Consider the following 26,884-nt stretch of genomic DNA (forward strand, 5'->3'; position numbering starts at 1 on the left):
TAATCCGATGGAGCTGAAATGAATGAGGCAGGACTCCGTGCTGGCTTCACAAAGGCGGCACTGTCTAGCTGGTGAATGGGTCCCTTCTGCCCGGGCCAAGAGGACGATTTGGAGGGGCCAGGGAAGGCAGCAAAAAGGAGCTCAATGTCTAGCATAATAACCTGCATGTGCCAGCACGTGGAATGGCCCTTTATAACAGAGGGGCCTGGGTTGGGGGAGCCAGAAAAGAGCTGGGTCAGCTGGGAGAAAGGCAGAGAGAATGGCAGAGTCCGGGACCCTGCCCACTGGCTTCGGGGAGCTGGAGGTCCTGGCAGTGGGAACGGTGCTGCTGGTGGAAGGTGAGCCAGGCAGGAGCCGGGGTGGAGCAGGAACTCAGCGGGGTCCCAGAACCCAGGCCGCAGCTGCAAAGCTGGCAAGGAGAGGTCCCCAAACCCTACTCCTCTGTGCCCGGACCCCTGTGGTCTTCTGATGGCTGCACCTGCGGGATGCAGCACGCAGGCTGGGAAGCCAAGAGAGAGAAGCTGGTCAAGGGTCAGGGAGGGAGGAACTTTGAGAAGGGGACGTCGGCCCAGGGCATGACCAAGAACCAGGGCTTCTCATGTCTCTGCAGCCAAGAGAAAGTTGAATCCACTCCCTGGAAGTCCTGCTAAGAATCTCATATAAGATCAGGCCCCTGGTAGGCTCTGGAGGCAGACAGCTCTGCCACTTGCGGTCTGTGTCACTGAAACCAAGACACTTGAGGTCTCTGACCCTCGGTGCCCTGACGTGCCAAGTGGGTGGTGGTAAAGGTTAGATGGGATCAGGGCATAAAGTGCTAGCCTAGATAGACACCGAGGGTTTTCAGTTCATTCATTCCCTTCCTCTCCAGCCCCACATTACTTGCACCATCTCCATTCCCTTGGCCCTAAGCTCTTCTGCTCTAGGGGTGACCTGGGTCCATGAGGTACCAGCTTCAATCCAGAGTCCCTAAGATGCTCATTGAGGCCAGAGTTGGGCCGGTAGACCCTGGAGTTGGGCCAGCCCAAGACTAGGTTGGTGGGGGATGCAGCCCTTGTTCAAAGCAGATCCAGAGAAATAATCAACACATTTTCTCACCCAACAAGAACTGACAGTGGAGAGGGAGCCACAGCCACTAGGCTGGTCCCAGAGACCCTGGATGTCATCGTCTGGTGGCCGAAGCCCCTTTTCCTCTCCACTGGGAACCCTACAATCTAGCATCCCTCTAGGTCCTCAAACACGCCTTGAAAGTTTACAATTTTATGTTTTTGCACGTGCTGTTCCCTCTTTTTAGAATGCTCTTCCACACCCTGTCCTCCTAGTGAACGCTCACAGTTTGAATGCAGGATGCTTTCCCATTCCTCTTTAGATGGGAGAAGCCCAGGTTCAGGGAGCATAAGGGGCAGCAAATGAGTGATAAAGCCGAAATTCAAGGTCAGGTCTGTCTACCACTGGAGACCACTCCCTTCAAGCTCAGCTCACTGCCTGGTGTCCTGGGAAGCTCCCAGTTCTACGTTGCCACCCCTTATCCAACGCTCTCCCTGACGTTGTTCCAGAGCCCTTGGAGAAGGCATTTTGGAATTTGAAAAACCCGATTTCCAGTCCCAGCTCCGCCACTTACTAGCTGCACACTTAGGGCAAGCTGGCCAGCATCTCTGAGCCTCGGCCTCTCTGCTGTAAGTGGGGAGGACGGTGTCCAGGTGAAGACTCAATGGGAGGATCCACATAAAGTGCTCAACACCCTGCCGGGCACGTGATAAGTGCTCAGTGGCTGTCCATGGCTGTGATTGTTCTGGCACAAACCGTGCTGCACTTTATCGGATTTCTTCCTTGTCCGTCTTCCCATCAGACTGTGCGTTGGTAGAGGGCAGGGAGTACATCTCATGGCTTTCGGTACCTGAGGGCCAGCCCACTGTGTAGGAGCTTGGTGAGCTGCACTGAGATGGATGCTGAGTGTTTCGGGGGGGTGCTGCTGAGGCCCCATCCACCCCACGGCCCCTCATTCTGAGCCCAGGAGGGCCTCTCCAGCCCCGGTGCCAGCTCTCCCCTTCCTTTCAGCTCTCTCCGGCCTCGGCCTCAATAGCCTGACCATCCTCTGTTTCTGCAAGAACCCAGAGCTGCGGACTCCCAGCCACCTGCTGGTGCTGAGCCTGGCGCTGTCGGACAGTGGGATTAGCCTGAATGCCCTCATTGCAGCCACGTCCAGCCTCCTCCGGTACCTGCCCCCTCCCCAGTCCCTGGGCTCTGGGGCCTGACCTCTGGGCACTGGGCAGCAAGCCAGAGACATTCTGCCTACCTGTAGAAGACTATAGAGGAGAGGGTGGGCAGACTGATCTAGGTTAAATCCGAATTCCAGACTATCCCTGTAGAACCCCAGCCGATTTCTGGAACACAGGAATTGCTCAGACCTGACCATCAGAGCTGGCTGACTGCAGGGATTAAGAGCATGGGCTCTGCAACCAGGCTGCCTAGGTTGGATTCCTGACTTAGTTATTTCTATCTCTCGGCTTCTTCTGTAAATTGCATATTATTACCTAACTCATATGGTTGTTGGAAGTATTGACTTATTATTTGTAAATAACATAAAACAATGCTTGGCACCTAGGAAGCCTTAAATAAGTGTTTGTGAAAGCAAACAGGATTTTGACAAGTGTCTAAGACCTTATGTGCAAACCAGGGTCTTCCAAAGTGGCCTCAGAAGGTGTTTACCGGATTGTTTTCTTAAGCAGATGGAACATTCCTGTGAAAGCTAGAGCCCCGCCCCCCCGCCCCCCCTGCCCACCCCCCCGGCCCTCCTATGAACACTCAGGGCTGACCAGTCTGTAGGGTCTGAATCAGTGAGGATTCCTTGCCTTGTTCTCCTCCTACCCTTTCCCAGGGCTGGGGAGGGACAACTGAAGCTTCCACCTTGCTTGGCCCATGAGGCTGGGAGTTGGGAGGCCTGGGATCTACCCTCTGGCTTTGTCTTCATCTGCTGTGTGACATTGGCTCAGTACCTTTTCCCCTCTGAGCCTCAGGCACAAGCTCTCCTCCCAAACAGGTTGTTCCATTTCCTGTGATGCAGGCATCTGATCACCAGGGAGACCCTTCGGTCCAACAGAGGTGCGGTGAAGGACCCTGAGCCTGAAGAGTCGGCATCAGGCTCCACCCCTTCACCCAGCGGCTCGATCTCTAAGGCCCCAGTTTCCTCATAGGAAAAACAGATCCTAAAGCCCTTTTCTAAGGAGCTGAAAGTGCCTTCCAAGCTGCTGCTGAGCAGGTGAGGGAGGAAGACAGGGACGGGGGGAGGGGTCACTGGTGCCCCGTGTCTCCCACAGGCGCTGGCCCTATGGCTCAGAAGGCTGCCAGGCTCACGGCTTCCAGGGCTTTGCAACAGCGTTGGCCAGCATCTGCAGCAGCGCAGCCATCGCCTGGGGGCGCTATCACCACTACTGCACCCGTACGTCTTCGCGTTCCCACAGTGGAGGGACATCCACCTACTGAGGGTGATCAGGGAGAAGGTCTGCTCAGTGTTTCCCAGTTCAGGGAAGTGTGGGTGTGTGTAGGTGCCCATGAGTGTGGGGTGTGGGCACTCAGGAAAGGAGGTGGGGGGGAGAGTGCAGGAGAGGTGTTGAGGCACATGCTGGGAAGGCTGCCTGTGCCCTCGCTACAGCCTCAGGCAAGTCAGAGGTCCTCTCTGAGCTTAGTCTCCTCCTCTGCAGGATGATTTTTATAACCTACCTCACAGTTTTATTTTGAAAATCAAATGAGATCCTGGATACAGAAAATGCCCTTGAAGACAGGTACAGTTGGGAGGCAGAGAGGTGGTGTGTGTTTGTGTGTGTGTGTGTGTGTGTGTAAAACTGGGCATGTGCCTTCGCACCCCACACGTCCATGGAGCCTCTGTCATGCGAAGGCTTCATGAAAATGAGTCTAGCTCTAGACTTTCCAAGCTGTATTGTCAAATTCCATCTTCATAATTATCCATATCAGTGTACCACCTGCTCTGTTATTCTTTTTTTCTTAAAAGTGACCCATTTTTAAAAGTTTAAACACCTGCTTTAGTCTCATTCTAAAAAAATCTGTGAAACCACAACTTTAATGTCCTTATAATTTTAATACACATTAAAGTAAAAAACATGTTCACCCATAGACCATTTAGAATAACACTGACCACAGAGATACATAAACATGTATCTGGGGGGCCGTGGCTCAGTTACCACTCACAGCAAACCCCCAGCTTGCAGACTGGGAAGCAGAGGCTCAGAGAAGTTGAGTAGCTTGCCCCGAGTCACACAGCTATAGGGGCAGAGCTGGGATTGGGCATGGCCTGGATGCCTCCAGAGGGAGTCTCTCCCTTTGTCTCCTGGGCTCTGAGTCCTGGAGCTGTGGATTTGCCTGGCACAGAGGCTACTCTGGGGTCCATAGCTAGCATGACCTCAAGACCTGAGCATTTCCCCTTTGGAATCACAGATCTGCCCTGGCCACAGACACACATGGCCCCTTGCCCTCCACAAAGTCACATGCCTCTGTCCAGGGCAAAAAAAAAAAAAGGCTTTGTTCTTATCCTAACTCCTATCTGAGCCCCTCCCACCCCATCTGACCTTGGAGCTCCTCTCTCACCACTTCTACCCCAGCCCTGTCCCCAAAGCTCCCTCAGACCATCACGCATGCGTGCACACACACACACACACACGCACTCTCGCATGTGCACACATGAATGCACACCTTCTCATGGCAACAGGCTCTCGGCCTTAATATAGAGCAGTTAATCCCTGTCCCACGGGTCTCTGGATCAAAGCCCTTCCCATGCTGGAGGGCACAGGGGAGCAGCATGAAAACAGGGAAGAGGGAAGGGGGGGGTGTTATCATAAAAATTATCTGTTTTATTCTTCATAACAACCGTCTGAAGCAGGGAGTATCATTCCCATTTTGTGGAGGAGAAAACTGAGGCTCAGAGAAACTCTTAATTGCCTGAGGCACTACGCTATTAAGCATCAGAGCCAGCAGTTAGGGACATTCTGCATGACCATGGAGTCCATTATTTTTCACTCTGCCAAGCTATCTCCACCTCTCAGCCATCCTCCTCCTGTGTCGCACGCAGGCAGCCGACTGGATTGGAACACGGCCGTCTCCTTGGTTTTCTTTGTGTGGCTGTCTTCTGCCTTCTGGGCAGCACTGCCCCTCCTGGGCTGGGGACACTATGACTATGAGCCGCTGGGGACATGCTGCACCCTGGACTATTCCAGGGGGGACAGGTGAGGTGAGGGGAGCGGCTTCGAGGCTCCTTTCCATGGGAGTCTTGGCTTTGAGTCTGTAGGACAGCAGTGTCAGCTGAAAATCCAAATGGGGACATGTCAGCATTTGCCAGACAATCTCAACTCCCTAGTCATGATACCCACTAAGGAAAGCCCATTCCAAAGACTGGCCAAGTGATGGGAATGTTATGCAAATTGGGGTGCAGAGTTGGGCCCCAGAAGGGGTCCTATCTGGGGAGCTATTGGCCTGTGTTGGTTATAACATTCACTGAGCCCCATGACCCCTTTGCCACCTTCAGGACAGTCAGATGTCCCAGCTCTGACTTACCAACTTCTACAGGGAGTCATATCCTTGGTTCGATAGCATCAAAGAATGTTAAGGTCTTTGCATTGGAAGGGACCTCCTTGGCATAGAGTTCAGTTCTCTGAATTCCCTGAGCATCTGCTGTGAGCCAAGCCCTGGGCCAAGCCCTGGAGAGACAAGAATAAATGCATGATGGAGCCTACCATTGTGGAGCACACGTCTAGTATACTGCCAGGTCGACCTGGCTCTGGGGAGTTCTGAGCTCCCCCTAGGGGCTGCCTTGGGGAGGGACCACATGGGCTTCAGCCCCCCTCTTGCTTCCACTAGAGCCACATTGCATTCATCTGCTTTACATGTTTATTCATGTTTACTCATAAAGCACCTGCATTGATGACCCGCTTCCCTGGTCAGACCCACTGGAGAACCCTGGGTCTTGTCTAATGCCCTTCAGGGCATTCCCCGCAGGTATTTCCCCAGCTGGTGTCCAGTCCTTCTGGCAGCCCTCTTCCCACCCCTCCTTAGTGGACAGCACCCACGTGACATGGTCTCCCCTTCATGGAATGGCAGCCTACCTCCCTGTGACTCCCACCTGCTTCTGGACAGCCCTCTTGCCTCCCCATGACCACTACCTGGGACCCCAGGCTCTTCTCTGGTCCCTTCAATGATTTCTTCAGTGATACAATGTCCAGTCTCAGCCACAGGGTCCTTCCAAATCCCTGTGCCAGGAACACTCCTTGGATGATCCTTCCTCCTGGTCCACTGACATCTCCATCTGGTAAACACGTTTCCCAAACTAAAGTGTCCCGTTCCCTATGCTTGGGGCACATACAGAGAGCAGGGCTGAGCACTTGAACCGCCCAACAGCAAGTTAAAGGACGACTATCCCTCATTCCAGCTCCCTGGCTCCTAAAGGCAGGTTCCAGGAGGACCTAGTAGCTCTCTGGTCCCAAGGGGAGTTCAGCTGGGACCTGGGAGCACCCACACTCTGAATACACATCTGATGGGAGCAGTTCCCTGCACCTGACTGTCTAGAGCAAAGTCTGGTGGGCTTTCTAGGGTAGCTGATCGTCTCTGAGAGGCAATCCTGACTCCTCCATCCCCTCTGTCTGCAGAAACTTCACCAGCTTCCTCTTCACCATGGCCTTCTTCAACTTCCTCCTGCCCCTCTTCATCACAGTCATATCCTATCGCCTCATGGAGCAGAAACTTGGGAAGACTGGCCGTCCTCCGGTAAGGATCAACACCTAGAGCAGGAGAAATCTCTCTGTCCCTCTCAGGGACACCAGGGAACATGAATGATGTGACAGCCATCAGGGGTTCTCTGTGTTTTCAACGATCAGGAAAGAAATCCAGCTTTCGTACATTGAGCATGGGGTGTTAGGGCAGAAACGCACCTTCCCCATTGCTGGGGATCACCAAGACCTGGGAGGAAGGGCCAGAACTGCTCAGACTTACCCAGACCCCAGAACTCTGAGAGCCAGGGTGCCCTACCGGACACCATCCTTGCTGTTACGCTTGCTTCTTCCCAAGAATGTGAGGGTTGGCACAAAATTACATGCATTTTAAATGCTACTTTTAAATTGCTTCAAGATGTTTCATTTAATCACAGGCACAGGCTGTTACCCACAACATAAAACCACACCTGAAAACACATTTGTCCAAGAAAAACAATGCTTCAAAATAAGCCCTCCTGGTCATTTCTCAATTTCTGTGTTAATATTCTCTTGCCACGATTTTCTTTTAACTTTATCAACTGACCAGTCTCTAGCAGATGAGTCATAAGAAGTACCAAAAATTCAAAACCAAAAACAAAACAAACCAAAAAACCCAGGTACTAATGTTACTTTATGTGCCTTATGTCATTTCATTTTTGCACCCACTCCCCGAGGAAGGAAGGATTTACTGTCCCTATGTCACAGATTAGAAATTTGAGGCTGAAAGGGGTTATTAGCTAAACAACTCAAAAGCCATGCAATTAGTAATAGCAGAGTTGGATCAAACCCAGGTCTGGGACTCCACCACTCAAGTGGGCAATCGTAGTGCATAAAAGAAACACTCTCTTTGTTGAGAAACTTCATCTGCCACATTTTTTTTTTTTTTTTTCTGTGAATTGGAAAAACACTGTACAAATCGATTTTAGCTGTGGACCCAGGTTCCCCTGGTCACAGAAGTAGGGCGAGGGCTGTGCTGGTGGTTTCCTGCTCATCACCGCCTCCACGGTTGTCCTCCGCGCTCTGCCCTCCCCTAGCCCTGCCTGGGTGCTCAAAGTCGCCCCATTTTATTGGAGGTTCAATCGGCCAGGAGACAAGGCTGTCACACGGATTTTTCCAGGTTGACTTTAAACCATCCGTTTCAGTAACATCAGCAGAGGTCGCCACGCGTTGTCCCAGGGACCACGGCTGCGAGCTTAAGTCACCTTCTTTGTTAAAAGGCGACATGGTCAATAAGAAAATAGGCACTGATTTTTAGCGTCAGAATTTTAACCTCTGAGTGTATGTGGGGAGCTGGAATTTATCAAGTTCCGTCCTGAAATTAGAGCGCAAGTCGTGCGCCCTCCTGTGGCCACAGGTGGTACCACATCGCCTGCTGCTCGATTCTATCTCACACGGTGGAAAGCGGCCCCTTTGAACCCAGGACTGGTGGACCTGCAAGTTGGCTGCAGCTACTGATGGCCAGCTGGTTCTGGGGCTGAGTTGTGAGGGCAGCTCAGCCTGGGGAACCTTACGCACACATTCACACTCACAGAGCCCCTGGTTTCTCAGAGCACAGACCAGGAAGGAAGCTCATTATCCGCCCCCCGTCCCGGCCTCCAGGCAAGTCAGGCATTATCAGGCCACTTTACAGACAAGGCAGCTGAGGTCAAGTAAGCTTGAACGGGAGGCCTAGGGTCAGGCATCTTAAAGCGAAGAGAGATTCATCTGGTCCCAGGTTCCTCCACAGGCTCAGCATCTTCCCACAGCCCTGCCGAGTGCCGACCTGGTTCCTGGACCTCACGGGGCTGCCGACCACCTGGAGCAAGTCGATGCCTCCCTCCTTTACCCATGTCTCCCCAGGTGAACACCGTTCTGCCAGCCAGGACGCTGCTGCTTGGCTGGGGCCCCTACGCTCTCCTATATCTATACGCAGCCGTTGCGGATGTGACCTCCATCTCCCCCAAGCTGCAAATGGTACAGACACCACCAGCGCCCAAAGCTCTCCCCATCTTTGTGCCTCTGTTTCACCCCATCTCTCTTTCTGGCTTTATGGCCTCCAAGATAAGCTCTCTCTTTCTCTTTTCCTTTGAACACTCATAACTCACTGGGTATTAGCTTGTCCCCTGGTCACGCAGGGCCGCTGCTTGACATGGCCTAGGCCTCATGTGAGATGACAGGGACAGCCAGCCAGATGGTGACACGTACACTCTGGGACCAGGGGCTGAGATTGGTGCCCAGAGGACTGTGATTCCATGCATCATCCACCAACGTATGTCATAGTCAGAGAAGGCTTAGAGGTTGCAGAATCACGCTAAGGACAGATGCTTGGCGGCTGGGGGGATGTCGGGGTGAGCATGGGGGACTGCAGTCACCAGCTTGGACCAGAGAGAGGAACAGAGGCTCTGAAACTTCTCTCCTGGACTTTTCTGTCACAACAGGTGCCCGCTCTCATTGCCAAGGCTGTGCCCACGGTCAACGCCATCAACTATGCTCTGGGCAGTGAGATGGTGCACAGGGGAATCTGGCAGTGCCTCTCGCCGCAGAAAAGAGAGCGGGACCGAGAGCACTGAGCCTCTCCAGGGCGCTGCTCAGACCCAGGCCCACCCTGGCCACCCTGGACTGAGCCGCTCGCAGGAGGCTGCCCGGGAGTCCTGTCCAGCAGCCTCAGGAGCCAAGCTCCAGACACTCACCCACCATCCCCGATGGCCCTGTTGAGCCTGGCCCGAGGCTGGACACAGGGGATTCAGAGAGAAACCAGGCTGTATGGAAGGAGCCGGGACTTTGGAGCCAGACAGACCTGGGTGTTGGTCATAGCGGTCCCCACGGAGGCTGAGAGATCTTGGGAAAGTCATGCTCTCTGAACTCAGCTTCCTGACCCCTAACATAAGGATGTTCATATGGACCTCAGGTCTGTCGTGAGACTTGAACATGATAGTGTGTACTCGCCACACACATAGAAGCTGCTGCTCATTAGAACAGCTGTTAGGACTCAGAAACTTGCATAGAAAGGGGTGAAAGCCCCAGGTTTGTTTGTGGGAGCTCAACCCAGGCTGCCAGCGTTCAAATACCACTTATTAAATCGTGATCTTTGCAGGTGACTTACTCTTTCTGGGCATTTGTTTCCCAACTTGTGAGGTGTGACGACAGTAATGGTGACTTGACTGTGCAGAAAGGCCCAGAATGTTACCAGGCACATGCGAATTGCTCACTGAGAGTAGCCGCCAGCACCCGCCAGTCAAGACAGCTAGCTGTACGTTGCTTAGTTGCCGACGTTTAAAAAATCAGGACACTTTATTCAGAACTCCAGACATCTGAAGATGAGGCCCCACCAGCCCCAGACGAGGCTCCGTGGTGACAGTTTGGGGCTAGGGGTGGCTCTGCCCTTTGCCCAGGGCACATGGTCTCCCATCTGCTACAGCTCGTGTGTTCCCTGCGGAGCCCGCGGGCATCTGAGTTTGAGACACTAATGCTGGGGTCCCCATCCCTGGATGTCCCTCTGCTCCTCCCACAGAGCCAGCGCTTCAGGGACAAGGCACAGCAGGCGCACAGGCCTGGGTGGGACCCGTGGCCCTAGAGGGAAATGGAGATGGGTGGAGGGTGACTGAGGGCTCTTCAGAAGGTCTGATGATGGAGGGACAGCTGCCCCAGGCACCGCGGAGGCAGGAAGTCTGAAAGCCAATCCCGTGGAGCTGAGGGGAGGAGGGGTCAAGACGGGGGTGGGCGTGGGGTGGCCAGGAGAACAGCATCTGGGGTCCCTGCAGACCAGGACCTGCCTCTTGGTTTTGCAGATGCAGAAAATCAGGCCACAGAAACATCTAACTCCCAAGAAGTCTGCCCAAAGCAGAGGCCGTTTCAGTCATTTTGCAAAACCTTGTGGGGTGGGGAGGGGAACGCAGCCTTCACACAGCACTGTTTCCTAGACCGTGCCCTGTGCCAGGCACTGTGGAGGCCGAGATGCCACTCGGCCTCACTCCAGCGTCCACTCAGGGTCCTTGTCTTCGGCCCTGGAGTGGGGATGAGGTGGGGAAACCTGGGACCTGAGCCGGGCTCACAAACAGACGGAGTGGGTCACCAGGAAAGCGATGGAGTCTGCGGCCCAGAGACGCTGACTCTGCCTCCACAGCCTGTGGACCTTTCAATGGTCTTTACTGGGGACCAGCCCTTTACGTCCCCATTAGAAACACTAAATTCTTAAGGAGGGATGAGGAAACACATTGAGAAGAGGAGAGACGAGCCCCAGACTCCAAGAGAGAAGGGCTGGAAGGTTAGACGAGGCTGAAGACACCCAGCAAGAGTGGCCCATGTTCCCAGACAGATCAAGCCCCCGCTGGTGCTCAGAGAGGAAGGGAGGAAGGCAGGTTGGCCAGATGAGGCCAAGGACAGCGTTAGCTCGAGCCCTGTATCCCCAAGTCTGTCTGGAGAGGGGAAGGTGGGCTGGGGGCATCTCCACCCTGGGCTGGGTCGGCAGGAGATGGGAGGGGCTGACAGCACCCGGTGGGGAGCGACCAGAGCCCCACCTGAAGCTGTTTGTTCAGAAGCCGCAAGTCCACCCACCCATACCCCTGCATCTCACTCAGGGAATGGGTTTAGGGAGCCTCATCAAGGTGCCACTTCTGAAGAACCGCGGGATTGTATAAAGCCCAATTTAAAAGGCACAAAATTTGTTTCCTAAGAGTGCCTACATTCTAAGATCCATTGATTTCAGAGTTTATTTAAGCTCTTATTAAAAGAAGTATAAGTACAGTAGAATAATATCCCCCATCCCTCCCACCCCCCATCTTCTTGCTGGGAAAGATGACTCTGCCTATTGACAATTGGACTTGAATTAAGGTTACAAATAAAGTAGCAAGTTGTCTCTGAGGTAAAGGAATGTACAATCCCCGGTCTCCTCCCCAAGATCCCCACTGGGACAATTTTCCTGGGAAGAGGAGGGACTGTGTACCTCATTGATTAGAAAAAAAGGAAACATAAATTAATTATGACCTAAACTACGTCTATATTTTCTATTAAAAGTAAAAGGATTTTACAAATTTTCTACATTCAATAGCAAGGTAATAGACCTAATTTATTTATATCTTTCCCCTTGCCATGAAATTGAAAGGATTTCTGCTGTTTTCCCTGTTAGAGACACTCCTAATTCAATTTGTTCAAATACAAGCTCATTCTCCCTCCAACAAAACTGTCTCCTGGATTATTTTTCCCATCTCAGTAATATCATTACTATTTGTCCTGTCATATAAGCTAAATGAAGAGAGAAGAAAGGGGGGAAAAGCAACAGCGTGCTAGGCAGAAGTCCTTACCTGGAAGATAAGGATGACGCAGTGCCTAGTTTCTACCACAGCGTGGCAGTGCTAACTCAATGATAAATTAATTCAACCTGGGTCTCCAGTCCCAGAGGTGTCTTTTGAAGAGCCTGGAGGTTCCTCACAAGGCTACTGGGGTGAATTATAGATTCCTGCAGGATCCCGGACAAGCTTTCTTTTCTGTTCTTGCTACAGAAGCCTGATGTCTAGTTGTTTTCCATTCCAAATAATGATGTGTGTGATTCCACATCTCTCCTTGAAGGGCACAGAATTGTATACCCACTGTCCAGAGGACTCCCAGAGGGCCCTATACAGCTCCCCTTTTCTCTGCCTACAGAACAGTCATTGAAAGTTCAGCCAGATGTAAACCTCCAAAGTCTTTCCATGCATAGGATTTGGTTAGGAGGTCTGGTCTGGCTTTTGCCTCTGTCTAATCATGAGAAGTTGGGGCAGTCCCTGAATTTTTCTGACTTGGATTATTCACCTGGAAAGTGGAGGTGAGAGCACTTTATGCTGATATTACATGTGGGAACACACAGTAAACTATGGGATGTGGGACATAAGGGCATTGCAACGACGGTACCCAGAGAGGCAGCCCGAGCCTCAGCAGAAGTGCAGTAAATGGCTTTTGGTGATGGTAACGTTTCTAAGGTAACGAGTCCTGGAAAAGCCCTGGGTGAAGGCCAAAATCACAATCCCTAAATCTTCCTGTCCTCTTGGTTGAGGTAACTCGCTGCTCCCCTCTTAAGCTGCTCCCTGGCCCTGACTCCACACATCCCTGCAGCTGCTGCTACAATGGCCTGCTCTGCCCAGCTGCCCTTCCTTTCGCAGCTGTCAAAACACATGCAAGTCCTTTGCCGTCTAGGTGTGAGGCAGCGTGGCAGCTTGGAAAGCACTTAGGTGTGGGTATTGGAAAGACCTGGCATGAATCCAGGATTGGCCTTTTGTTTAATGTGTGACCAAGTTTGAGCAAGTTTCTTATCTCTGATTTTGTTCTGCTCCCACCAAAATGGCCTCATTAGGGTGGCATATTTTAAAGCACATAGTGCGTAGTGGGTGTTCAATAAATATTAGAGTCCCACCTTATCGACTATTCCTTGCTATCCCCTGATTTTTACTATTACTCACTCAAGAAAGGGGCGTACAGGAAAATTATGATGACTGAGTGACAATTATATGCAACATGTGTCACATCTACAACCTCGTTTAATTCCCCACAACATCCTCAAAAACATATTCTCAAACTTGTCTGCACCTTTGAATCATATTGGGGCCTGGCCATTCAAAGTGGTCCCTGGACCAGAAGCATCTGAGTGCTTGTTAGATATGTAGATTCCCAGGCCCCAACCCCAGACCTCCCGAATCCAAATATGCTTTTTAAATGACCCCCAGGTCATTTGTGTGCATCTTAAAGCTTGAAAAGCACAGCGGAGCTTTACAGACTGTAAAGTCTGGGTCCCTCCCACAGAAACTCTGATGTAATTGGTCTGAAGGGCTGGCTGGGCTTGAGGCTTTTAAAAGCTCCCAGATGATTCCATTGTGCAGCCAGGATTAAGAACCATTGATTAGGGGTCGGGGTTATGGACACTCATTCTGTGAAGAGTGATTTAGCTGAGATTTACTCTGAGTCATCTCTGAGGCTATTCTTTGCTGTTTTATATGAATATATTATATATCTATATCCACACACACATATTCATACACATTTCTCTCTAGAAGTCTATTTCTTTCTTTTTTTTTTTTTAATTTTATTTATTTATTTATTTTTGGCTGCGTTGGGTCTTCGTTGCTACGCATGGTCTTTCTCTAGTTGCGGCAAGTGGGGGCTACTCTTTGTTGCAGTGTGCGTGGGCTTCTCACTGCAGTGGCTTCTCTTGTTGCGGAGCATGGGCTCTACGTGTGTGGGCTTCAGTAGTTGTGGCGTGCGGGGTCAGTAGTTGTGGCTCACCGGCTCTAGAGTGCAGGCTCAGTAGTTGTGGCACACGGGCTTAGTTGCTCCGCAGCATGTGGGATCTTCCCAGACCAGGGCTCGAACCCGTGTCCCCTGCATTGGCAGGCGGATTCTTAACCACTGCACCACCAGGGAAGCCCTAGAAGTCTATTTCTTTGTTACTCACCCCCATCTAGTCCTATGGCTTGCTCTCATCTTTCTCTTACTAATTCCCCAAATCCCAAAGATCACGGACCCAGCAGTAGAGTTTCAGCCTAAGGCTTTTTGTTTTATCACCATGATATCATTTACGAGAGAACAAGGTCAGATCTTGTAACTGATGGAGAGACAAAGGCATAAAGAGGTTAAACATACTCCTTAAGGCCATACAGTACGTGGGGAAACATGACTCCTGACTCCCAGCCCAGATTTTTGGGTATCAGTGCTGGCCATTCAGATGCAGGAGGTAGAGAGCCGGGCTTCTCAAGCCATCAGGTGCACACGAATCATTGTTAAGTGCACATTCTGATTCAATAAGTCTCAGGTGGGGCTGAGATTCCACATTTCTAACAAGCTCCCAAGTGAAGCCAATGCGGCCGAAGCTGTAGTGTGTTTGGCCAGGGCATCACACTATGGTCCCTGGTCCCCGTTGCCTGGCTCTACCCGTCCCAGCAGCTGACCGGGGTGTTCGTTCAGTCTCCCTCACTTGCCAGATGTTTCAAACCAAAGTTTCAAGGTGCGTCATCAGGCTGTGGAGATCGGCTGACCTCCATGCCATGACTCAGCCTACCACTGGGTGGCGCTCTGGGAACACCTCCCTACAGGATTTCATAGTGCTCAGCTGCTCTTGGGTGTTCGTGAAACAAATATTTATTTAGCTTAATTTTATCAGGACACCGTTTAAACAAGACAGTCAAGGTCGTCACTTGCAGTTTACAGTCTAAGACAATAAACAAGTGTATAAAATAGATCATTATGAACTGTGCTGTGCAAGGCGATAAATAAGAGCTAAGATGGGAAGTGACTGGGAGGGGTGATCAGGAAAGACAGCTCTGAGGTGGTGTCCAGTGAGCATTTGGAAACATGAGCAGGAGCTAAAGGGAGTTGCCCTGGGCGGGGCCACATCACATGGCATCCTCTAGGTGTGGGACAGAGTCACAAACTCCCAGCCTTAGCACAGTCTCTCTTGACAGCCCAGGAATTAGCATGAGGAAAGGAGTGCCCTAGGATTCTGATGAGAAGTTTAGGGCCTGTGATTCTCCAAAATAAATAAAGCCATGAGCATCAGTATTCTGCTACTAGGGGAATAAATGGAGGATCTTAGTGAACATGTGGATTGGGAAAAATTAGAATTAAAAACATTTTTCAAGTCTTTTATTTCTGTGATCCTTAGAACAAACGAAAGTGGAAAGCAGGAAGGGGATTTGGAGTCCCATTTTTTGATGAAAAACTGAGATACACACAGGTTAACTGATGACACCAGAGCCTGCATTTGAACCCCTTCCTCTTAATTCTAAATTAAGCCTCCAAACCCTGCAGATCCAAATACCTATGGCCAGATAAACTATTCTTGGAAAACATATACATGACTCAAGACAGCACGTGCTCGAATGTTTTTTCAGGTGCTTTGGGAGGTGACTTAACAGGGTGGCAGCAGGTAAGGTGGAAAGAAGCCCTGGGCTCCCAGTCAGAACAACACCTGCCTTGGGGTTCCAGCTTTGCTGCTCCCTTCCTGTCTGACCTTGGGTGGGTCACTAAATTTTTCTGGTCTGTATTTTCATCTAATAAGGGGTTTGGATTATATCCATTGTTTTCAAAGTTTAAAAAAATGGAAGTTTTTGTTTTTGTTTGTTTGTTTGAGAAAAGCCATACCAGATGTAAATAAATTAGAGGGATCCCAGCACAACTTGTCCCCAGTCCTCTTCTCCAAGAACCATCATCCTGGAAGGTCTGATGACCTCTCTGCTTTGCTTTCTAGGAGTCTGTGGGTTGCTTCCCTTTCTAGGTAAGTCCTGGGGTTTCCTACCTGCCCCCAGCTTTAAAGCCTCCAGTGCCCCAGGAAAGCTGCCTCAGAGTCCCTGTCTTCACACCTGGCAGCCCCACAAGGCAGCAGGTGGCCTCTGTTCACAGCTCTGTCAGGGCATGAGCCCCATGGATGGAGCCTCTTGGTTGTTCTGCCTGCCTGGGTTTCAAAGAAGGCCTTTGTGGAAGCTCAGGCAACAGAGAGCTAAAGGCACTATTATTCATCTGTTGCTGTTGGCAGGTGCATTTGCCAAACCTTTGCTTAATTTAAACAGGAAATGATTAAAGGGCTCCCTGGAGCTAGGAAAGGCAGGAAGAATGAACACTCGTAATTATGAGCAGCAATGCCTGACACCGTGCTTTGTGTCATCTCATCTAATCCTCTGAACCATACTAGGATCACAATATTATGATATTGTATTATTTTCCACATTGCATATATGTGAAAACTGAGGCTCTAAATGATTATAAAAACTGCCTTAGGACACTATTAATAAGTGACACAATTGGGATAGAAACCCTCACAATTATCTAGATACCAATGCAAGAATAGTTTTTCTAAGATTCTCTAGGATTAAGAAATAAAGCCATAGCATTGCAAGATAGCACAATAACTTGTCCTCAGTGGTTACTTCTTTGGAGTTCAATCACTCGTTCCTTCAATAACAGCCTGCTATTTACCAAGCACCTGACTTGGTTCTGGAGGTGAAGATAAGAGGTGAATAAGACATAATCCTTTCACTCTAGGAGTTCACAGCCTAGCAGGAAAATAGTCATACATTATTATTTGTTACAAGTGCTATAATAGAAGTTGATTCAAAATACCATGGGGTGTCAGCAGGAATGATGGAACAATATATATCTCAATCATATAGCTCAGTTTTAGGGTGTGTAAATTGAAAGTGCTACAGGAGCTCAGAGGAAAGTTAAAAGCTACAGGGGCATCCAAGAAGGCTTCCCTGAGGAGGTGATATAAGTTCTTCTCTTCCTAGCTCTCAAGTCTCTGAAATATAGTTGGCTCACAATCACTTTCCAAAGCAATGTCTCACCAGAGCACTAAGGTCCCACTTCACACGCTGATGTTTCTTCCTAGTGCCTTCCTTTCCTCTATACAGGCTTTACATTACATTGACAAAATCCTCCTAGCTCTATTTGTCCATCCTTTCTTCAGTGGAAGTTTCTTCTACATCTGAATATATTTTTTCATAGTCATTTTAAAATCAATGTCTGATGGACATCTTGCATGAGAATTTTCACATCTTCCACATGTTTAAGGCTGGAGCAGGGTGGGAGAGGGACAGCCCATGGGAATGAAAGGGAAGGGGCATGCTAGGGGCTGAAAGTCTGGGTGTAAGGGGCATTATCTAGTGACTTGTAGCATGGTTTTGCCATGCACTATGCTTGCACCACGGTTGCATGCCATAAAAGCAATGCTGATAAGGAAACCACAGCCCAATGCCAGGATCCATTATGTTGAGTATTGATCAGAAAGGGAACAGAGTACAGAACAACAAACAGTGGTGGAAGCATCCAAGGGGCACCGTTGATGGAGGATAGATTTGGCGATGGGCTGGGAGGAGCGGAGTCCTAACTCTAGGTCCTGGAGGAAGGAGCGTTCATCTTTAGCACAGGAATTGCCTGTTCTCCACTCCCCCACCCCACCACTCTATGGACCTTAACATCACTGAGGTTTGAGAAAGTCATACCCTTTTAGTTGGGGTGTTTTTGAGATGAGAAAGGACATGTTGCTCTAAGGCCATTGGAGTTGAAATAATAAATGTAAGGAAAGGAATGATACAAGCTGAGGCAGGAGGCACTGGCCAGACCACACAGGTCAGTTTAAAGATTTTAGACTTTACACTAAGTGTAACTGGAAGGCATAGAAGGAGATTAAGCATAGGTCAATATAATCCAATTTATATTTTGACATTCTGGCACAAAGAAGGGTCTTTGTTAGGAAGAGTGGAGGCAGGGGACCAGTTAAAGTCTATTTATGGACATCCAGGGAAAATATGGTGGTAACTTGGACTGTGATGATGGCAGTGGAAGTGGAGGAAAGGACTGGAAAGTGGCTGGGTTTACAGGGAAGATTATGAGTTCAGCCTGGGATTGTTGTGGTTGGAATACCCGTGTGATGCCAAGTGGAGATGAAGAGAGGGTGATTGAATATAAGAGAAGCCTGAATGGGGATGTAGGTGTGCAAGTCGTTGCTACAGAGTTGATAACTAAAGCTGTAGTCCGAGATGAGATTGCCCAGGGAAAGATTATACATGGAGAGGAAAAAAGAGCCTCCACCGAGCCTTGAGGAACCCCAAGGTATTTAATGGCCTGATGCAGGAGGAAAAGTCTTGAAAGGAGATGGAGAATGAATATCCAGAGTAATGGGGGAAAAAAACCCTGGAGTGGGGGGGTGTCCAGAAGTAGAGAGAAGTGAGTGTGTCGAGAAGGAAAGCAAGGTCAAGTCAAGTAAGAATGGGAAAATGTACATTGGATTTGGTGACTTGGTGGCCATTATTGACCTGAGCAAGAACTGTCTCAGTGAAGGGAAGAGAATGGAAGCCAGAGTGGAAATACAGGAGATTATTCCAAGAATTTTAACTGTGAGGTGAAAAAGAGAAATAAGGTAATATGGGGGAGAAAGGGAAGTCTGTGAACTCTAATTTAAGAAGGACGAGATGTGAGTAAGCTTAAATGTTAATGGGAAAGCTCTATTGAGAAGGAACAATTGTACATATGGGAGAGAGAAGCAATAATTCATAGTGTAAGGTCCTTTTTTCTTTTAATTTTTTTAAAAAGAGGCTATCACTTTAATTATTTATGTTTGTTCTGGTATGCACAGAATCAAAGTTTCTCCTTTTTCTATGGCACAAAGACAATGATTTAGTTGAGCTGATTACAGTGTAAGCCAAAGGGAAAAGTTATCAAAATCCTTTTAAATACTTGATTTAACTGCAGGACAGAACCTGCTTAAGAATAAATTTTACCAAAAAAATAAATAAATAAATAAATTTTACAAGCCTTTTGAAAGCTGAGGTTTTATTAAGTCCATGAGATTTTATTAAGTCCATAAAAATATCATTCCTTTTTATGGCAACATATGAGATGTGATTTTAAGCGTCTTCACTTCTAAACATGTTTTTCTCAACTTTTAGGTATACAGTGTCTTCATGTTGAAAATGAAGCTATCACAACTTCCTAATTTGGAGGAGCATTTCACATTTTCTTCTCTGTAGAAATGTTATTTTTCTATACATCCACATAGTGTAGGGTTCTGAGAAGAGGAAGAAGATAGGACCTAACACAGGAGAAGAGAAGGAGAGGAGGGAGGGAGACTTGGATGTTTGTGGGTATACTGGCAGAATTTTAAGGAAATTCCCATTTGATGACTTCAATTTTCTTTGTGAAAGAGGAAGTCTGCTATTAGCAAGGGAAGAAGTGAGAAGGTCAGAAGATTGGGAAGAATGATAAGAATGAAGAAGGTTTAAAATAAAAGTTGAATTTCACTGAAGAGGATTACAAATAAACACATGAAAAGATGCTCAACATCATTAGGCATTAGGGAAATGCAAATTAAAACCAGGAGAGAACTCCTGTTTTCAGGAAATTGGAATAGACGTGCGATTCCTTATTCTTCTTGCCAAGTATAACTAAAAACCCTAGACAGGATATAGAAAGCAAACATAAGAAAATGGCTGAAAGATGGAGAGGAGGAAGCCTGCCTAGAGACCTCAGGACCGAGAAATGACACAGCGGTTTGCTCCCTGGGTTTTGTTTTTGCATCCAGTACCACAGATTTGAAGCTGAGGAAGCCAGCCTCCCAGTCATGACAATCAGTGAAGAAAAAATAGAGCCCCAATAAAAACCTGCTCTCTCTAGCCAAATCAACAGGAAAGGTGCAGCCTGGCAAGACAGAAAACATTTAGCCAATAACCACCCCCAATTTAATTAAATACCACGGGAAAATGTTATTTCAACACGTAAATTTGACAACTTAAATTTTACCGATTCCTTAAAAGCGCGAACTACCACAACACATCCAATATGAAACAGATCTTTTGAATAGCCCTATAACTATGAGGGATATTGTATTTATACTTTAAAAATTCAGAGAAAAATCTCCAGATCCAGAGAATTCTACCAAATGTTTAAAGAACTAACACAAATTCTATGCAATCTCTTCCATATGGTAGAAGAGGAGGAAAGGCTTCTCAATTTATTTTATGAAGCTATCATTACCCTGATACCAAAACCAGACAAAAACAGGAAAACTACAGACCAATATACCTCATGAATATAGATGCAAAAGCCCTTAACAGAATATCAGCAAATAGAAATCAAAAATACTTAAAAACAATTATACGTAAAAACAAGATCAGAAGAATCTATTCCCAGGGATACAAGGCTGGTTCAATATGGGAAAATCTATCAATGTAATTGTGGACAAAGAATGTCACCTGCCATTTCAGTAAACAAAGAATGTTGCCTGCTCTTCCAATAAACCACAAATATTGCCTGCCATCAAGCCGTCAGCCACTGCAGCTGCCACCTGCCCACGGTGCACCCTGAGGGGAATTCAAGATAGAGAAAAACAGGATACTGGCCCTAAATAGTTAAGATGCATATCTAAGGAATAATTTCAATATGCCCAGATTCTTGCATATTCCATACATAGAAAAGCACTAAAATCATTAACTTGGGATGTCTGGTTTTTGTGATTAGCAGTCTTTAGATGTTCAACTACATGTTGTTGTTGTTTTGTTTTTCATCAAAAACTCCTCTATATCCTTGCTCCTCCCTTATCTCTTTGGAGCAGTTCTTGAGAGCTATCTGAGAGGCTGTCTCTCAGGCTGTGGTCCACAGGAAGGTCCCTGAATAAAACATAACTCGGAATTTTTAGGTTTTGCATTTTTCTTCAGTTGATATAATCCACCATATTAACAGACTAAAAGAATAAAAATCACATGATCATATCAATAGATGTAGAAAACACATTTGATAAAGTTCAACACCATATTATTCATAATAAAAATTCTCAGAAAAATAGGATAAAGTTACTTAAGTCAGACAAAGAAAGACAAACACTCTTCCTTAACTTGATAAAGAGCATCTACAAAAACTTACAGCTAACATTATATTTAAAGGTGAAAAACTGAATGTTTCTCCCTAAGATCAGGAGCAAAACAAGGATGTCCGCTTTCATACGTCCTATTCAATATAGTCCTAGAAGTTCTAGCCAATATAATCAAGGCAAGAAAAGGAAATAAACAGCATAGAGTTTGGAAAGGAAGAAATAAAACTGCCTCTATTTGCAGATGACAAGATTGTCTATGTAGAAAATCCCAGCAAATATACAAATAAATTCCTAGAACTAATAAGTGAGTTCAGCAAGGTCACAGAATAAAAGAAAAACATACAAAATCAATTGTAGTTCTATATGCTAACAACTAACATGTGGAAACTGAAATTAAAATACAATACCATTTACAATTGCTCAAAGACAATGAAATACTTAGGTGTCAATCTAAGAAGACATATATAGGACTTGTGCGCTGAAAACTATGCAATGCTGATGAAAGAAATCAAAGGCCTAAATAAATGGAGAGACACATCATGTTTGTGAATTGGAAGACTCAACACAGTAAAGATGGTAATTCTCTCCAAATTGATGTAAAAGTATAACGCAATTCCTATTAAAATCCTAGCAACAATTTTTGTAGATATAGATTTTTAAAAATTTTATATAGAAAGGCAAAGAAACTTAAATATCCTAAAATTTATGAAAAGGAAGAATAAACTGGGAGGAATCCATCTACTCAATTCCAATACTTATTATAAAACTACATAACCAAGACTATGTAGTATTGGCAGAAATATGGTCACATAGATCAGTGGAACAGAATGGATAACGCAGAAAAAGACCCACCCTAATATACCCAACCAATTTTTGAGGAAGGTGCAGAAGCAACTCAATGGAGGAAGGGTAAGCTTTTCAACAAATTGTGCAATGCAAGTCCATAGGCATAAACAAACAAACAAACAAATAAATGAACAAAAATTAACTTGACCTAAGTCTCACACTTTAGGCAAAAATTAACTCAACATGGATCATGGGCATTAATATAAAATGCAAAACTATAAAACGTTTAGGAAAAAAATTTAGGGAAAAAATTCACAGGATATAGAGCCAGCCAAAGTGTTTTTAGACCTGACACCAAAAAGATGATTCATAACAGGTAAATCTGGTAAATTAGACTTTATCAAAATTAAAAACTTTTGAAAGCGACTGTACTCCAATAAAAATTAATTTAAAAAATTAAGGGCTTCCCTGGTGGCGCAGTGGTTGAGAATCTGCCTGCCAATGCAGGGGACACGGGTTCGAGCCCTGGTCTGGGAAGATCCCACATGCCGCGGAGCAGCTGGGCCCGTGAGCCACAACTGCTGAGCCTGCGCGTCTGGAGCCTGTGCTCCGCAACAAGAGAGGCCGCGACAGTGACAGGCCCGCGCACCGCGATGAAGAGCGGTCCCCGCTCGCCACAGTCGGAGAAAGCCCTCGCACAGAAACGAAGACCCAACACAGCCAAAAATAAATAAATAAATAAATAAATTTATTAAAAAAAAAAAAAATTAAAAACTTTTGCTCTGCAAAAGACCCTCTTGTCAAAATGCCTCTAAGAGGTACTTTGACAAGAACACATTTAATAGTTTCTATGAGGAAGAAAGGAAACCTCACTTCAGTTCAATAGAGATTTTTATTTGGGACCCTTTCAAAACAACCAATTATTACTCTCTCTACGATATTGCCATCCAGCCCCCATCCCTCACTACTGTCTTCATGGTAATTAGAAGGTATTCATTCATCCTGTGCCTTGCTGAAGTCCAGATACTACTGTCTAAAGCAGTTCTTTAATCTGCCTGTCTAGTGATCCCACCACAAATGGTTCTATTGAGTCTGGCACGCCTCGTGCGTGGTGTGATTTTCTACACGGTACACTCATTGTAGGTGAACGGGACAAATGATCTGATTAATAAAGAAAGCTACATTCAAAGCATTTTGTCCCAGACCCAGTAATCTCCATTAGAAGGAAAATACACTTTCTATTTGAGAATCCTCGGATTTAAGTCTTCCATTTGGAGGTTGGAGAGAATAAAGAAGGGAATCTGTGGCATCTACTTCATTCAAATCTTTTTACAAGGTGAAGATTTATTAACTATTTGTTGTTTGGAACTCTTCATTTTAAAGTTCTCAGTGAAAGCAGTCTGTGATGACAGAATCTTCCTACCTCAGAATTCATGTGTGCCCTTTATATTATCAAGGAATCAAATGTTAATAATCATAAATACTTTGTTATAGAAACTACTTTCACCCCTCTTGCCTTCATTGTACACTGCTCTGAAAATATTTCAAATTCTTCCAAAGATAACTGTCTTGGGAGTAGTCACGGAACATTCTTCTTCAACCTGCTTATTAAACCAGCAAGCAACAGCTTTGGGATTATGCACCTGTGATCAGGCCAAATGTGGTAGGAACATTATTTACCCCTGTCTCCTCAGGGATGAAAAAACTCTGCATTGCACATCAGCCTCATTTTTTTCCCCTTACTCTCTGCCCAGAAATCCAGCCCCACCCCATGAAAAGGCTGTCTATTCAATCAGAGAGACACAAAGTTGGCTTGTGTAAACCAGGCCTAAAAGACACAAGAGCAATTTATTCTGGTTAATAAGCTGGGAGAAAACATGTAGAGGCCAATTGTACGGTGGGCACAAGAAGGGTTTCTTGTCTGACCAGTGTATAATGTTGTGGCAGACACTGTTATTTGTTTGCCTACCCAATAGCCACCTCCCACCCGCCTTCTTTATTACTTAGAAAAAAACTATCTGCTACAGATATCAGGCAGGTGGCCGTGGGATTTAGGAAGGAATGATTTGCTATCAGCCCTGACAGATGAACAAATTACAATTTCTCTATACAAATGTTGGGAGCCAGCTTTGAGATGCTCAAATGATGCTCACCTCCTGGCCTTCATGCCCTTGTGCAGTTGTCTCCTACAGTGAATAGGGCTGATGTGTGAGCAACAGGATATTGTGGAAATGGCAGGGAACACTGGCTAGCAGAGCTGAGAACCCCTAGGAATAAAAAGTCTCTTAAAAGAAAATGAAACAAAACCTGAATCAGCTGAGGCCTTCTGGCCTGATGTGAGCTGCCTTTGGACCCACATAACCTTTTTAAACGGGAGGAAGAAAAGAGTGGATACTGGTAGAATGTGTGCTCTGTGTTTATCACTGGATTAGGTACTTTATAAAAATTATTTTATTTGGTTCTCACACACTATATGTCAGCAAACGTGTCGGCGTTTCCCTAACGATGAAGGACCCAAGACACTGAGAATTTAAGTAACTGGCGGAAGGTCACCTAGCTAATCAGCAGTGGGGAAAGAATTTCATTCCGGGTCTCTCTCAGTCCAAAGCTCCAGCTCCTTACACTCTGGATGCTGCTATTTCCAAAAAGTCAACAACACAGTGGACTCTTGACCTATCTAAGAAGAACGAAAGAGCATTTGGATTAGGTAGTAAATAATGTGGATTATTTATTATCATAGTGCTCTGCTTGAAGTCAGGGGATACTGCTCCCTCTACATCCCTTCTTCAGCTTTCAGGGGAGCTCCTCTCGGTGCTGGAAAGAGCCTGCAAATAGCTTCACTCCTACTCAGTGGGAGAAAGTGAGGTCATTCCTGAAAACATGGGCTGGCAATGCCCTGGGACAGTGACTTAAGCCAAAGAGGGCCAGTGCTTGACAGCAACCAAGGGATTTCCTGGTGTGTGGTTAGGTCCCAGGGAACAGAAGAGGCTTCACACACTAAGAGCAGGACCTCATCTTGAAGCCATGCCTGAGATGTGGTCAGTTCAACAAACACCACACTATGGGATAAACATTTTATGGGAAGGTAATAAATAGCATGGTGGTTAAGTGCCACCTCAGGTTGTCTGCATTCACATTGTTTCCACTAGCTGTGTAATTTGGGGTGCATTTATTTAACCCCATAAGCCTCAGTTTTCCCATCTGTTAAATGGGGATAATAAGGTTGATTTTATGCAATTATGTATGTCATATGCTTGACCTACGGAAAGTATTCAATCAACTTTACCTATTTTTATTAACACCATTACTCTGCAGTGATGCATGTCACTGAGGGAAAAGGCAGAGTTTCAATAATAAAAGGGAGAAGGTCCTTAGCGTGTCTCCATATTCCTTGAAGCAGAGCTGGAAAGACAAGATGGGCTTGGCCTCACTTCCCTCCCAGGCCCTCCCTGTTGGACTGTCATTCCTCTGCACACATTCCTCTACAGAAGCAGCCCCACCCATCTCCTGAACCATTCCCAACCAGGACAGGAGGACGTCATGGCCTCAACCCACCAGCTGCACCACAGTTGAGCCTCTTGTCAGGTGCCCACTGAATCCCAGGCCACCCCTTCTCCTGTCCTTGTCCATCTGACCTGACTTCTGACTGGTTTTCTCTGCTGGACACTTGTCTGGGGCTGTATCTCCACATGGATCTTGTGGTCCCCTGCCCAGAGGTTGGGGGGAAGAGGCTCCCACGCCCTAAGACGACAGCTGAGCTCAGTCCTCTGTGAGTGCCGCCTGTCAGAAGAATAATGGCACTGTGTTTAATGTGCCAGCTGTCACTGTGACCCCATCACCCAGATGAGCACGTGCCATGCACCTGTGGATCACCAGCTGCTTTGTCGAGAGGTTCTCCCATCCTATGATGACCTAATCAGCTTCCCAATCTTCCCCAAAATATGATATCGCTGAGGTCCCTGTGGATCTTGCAGATAAACTCACAAAGGACATCCTATACACAAGACAAGCTGCTTATAATTAAACAGTCTTGCTCTTCGGTTCCTGGGCCCTACTTCACAACAGATGGCAGCCAGCTGTCTGGTTTACCCACTTAGGCGAAGGGATTCAGAAGTTTTCCCATCCATTAAAGCTACCACCTTCCATTCTGAACCGCACCCCTTAGTGGATGCACTGAAACACAGTCTCTCCCCTCCACCTGCTTGCTGTAACCCAGGGAAGCCCATGGGTTGTTCTTGATTTCAGTATTTCTGATTGCTATAGGAACAGGGGAAATAGCAGCCACATGAGAAACTGAGTTTGACTCTGTAATATTATAAAATTCTTATAATAACTGGTTTTAGGCTTAGGGTCTGTATTGTTAGAAAGAGATGATTCAGTGGATGCTTGTTAAAAATGGCAAGACAGAGTTTATTCAAGACTATTGCAACAGAAGAGAGACCAAACTCAACTCTGAATACAAACAGAAGGAGAGCGTAGGAGGAACTTGGTTAGGTATCAAGAGTTGGGAGGAAGAAGAACTGGATTAGCCCCTGATAAAAGGTGGAGGAAGAAGAGTTTGATTGGAAATCAAAAGGTGGTTGGGAGAGATTCTTCATAAACTGGCTTAGCAGGATTATTTGGTAAAATTAGGCTCAGCAGGTCAAGGATGAGACCTAGTCAAGAAGATCAAGGGGGGAGTCTTTGTCAGTATCAGTCAGAATCCTTTGTCAGTATCGGAACCATCAGGATATATGTATATGGAGAAGGGGTGGGGAGGGGTGGGAGGGAGGGAGAGAGGAAAGGAAGGAAGAAAGGAGAGAGACAGAGATTTATTTTAAGGAGTTGACTCATGTAATTATGGAGGCTGGCCAGTTTGAAATCCATAAAGTAGGCCAGCCGGCAGGAAACCCAGGCTGAATTTCTATGATACAGTCTTGAGGCAGAATGTCTTCTCTGGGAAACCTCAGTTTTTTGTTTTTTGTTTTTTGTTTTGTTTGGCTCTTAAGCCTTTTAATGGATAGAATGAGAACCACCCACATTATGGAGGGTACTCTGCTTT

General features: G+C 47.0%; 1 protein-coding gene across 1 annotated transcript; it reads left to right on the forward strand.

The window, feature by feature from the left end:
- The first annotated feature begins 259 nt into the window (after positions 1-259).
- Positions 260-9,301, forward strand: RGR (retinal G protein coupled receptor). The gene is made up of 7 exons (XM_068547885.1): positions 260-338; positions 2,056-2,212; positions 3,315-3,436; positions 5,081-5,234; positions 6,651-6,768; positions 8,592-8,705; positions 9,170-9,301. The coding sequence occupies exons 1-7, from the start codon at positions 260-262 to the stop codon at positions 9,299-9,301; spliced, it is 876 nt and encodes a 291-aa protein (XP_068403986.1).
- The last annotated feature ends 17,583 nt before the right edge of the window (positions 9,302-26,884 follow it).

This window comes from Eschrichtius robustus, chromosome 7 (assembly GCF_028021215.1).
Source record: "Eschrichtius robustus isolate mEscRob2 chromosome 7, mEscRob2.pri, whole genome shotgun sequence".
Taxonomy (NCBI): Eukaryota; Metazoa; Chordata; class Mammalia; order Artiodactyla; family Eschrichtiidae; genus Eschrichtius; species Eschrichtius robustus.

Excerpts from the sequence above, each read along its gene's own strand:
- RGR (XM_068547885.1), top strand. The coding sequence starts at position 260 with ATGGCAGAGTCCGGGACCCTGCCCACTGGCTTCGGGGAGCTGGAGGTC. Across the intron at positions 2,213-3,314 it reads GCCACGTCCAGCCTCCTCCG|GCGCTGGCCCTATGGCTCAG; the intron begins GTACCTGCCCCC and ends TGTCTCCCACAG. Across the intron at positions 8,706-9,169 it reads TCTCCCCCAAGCTGCAAATG|GTGCCCGCTCTCATTGCCAA; the intron begins GTACAGACACCA and ends CTGTCACAACAG.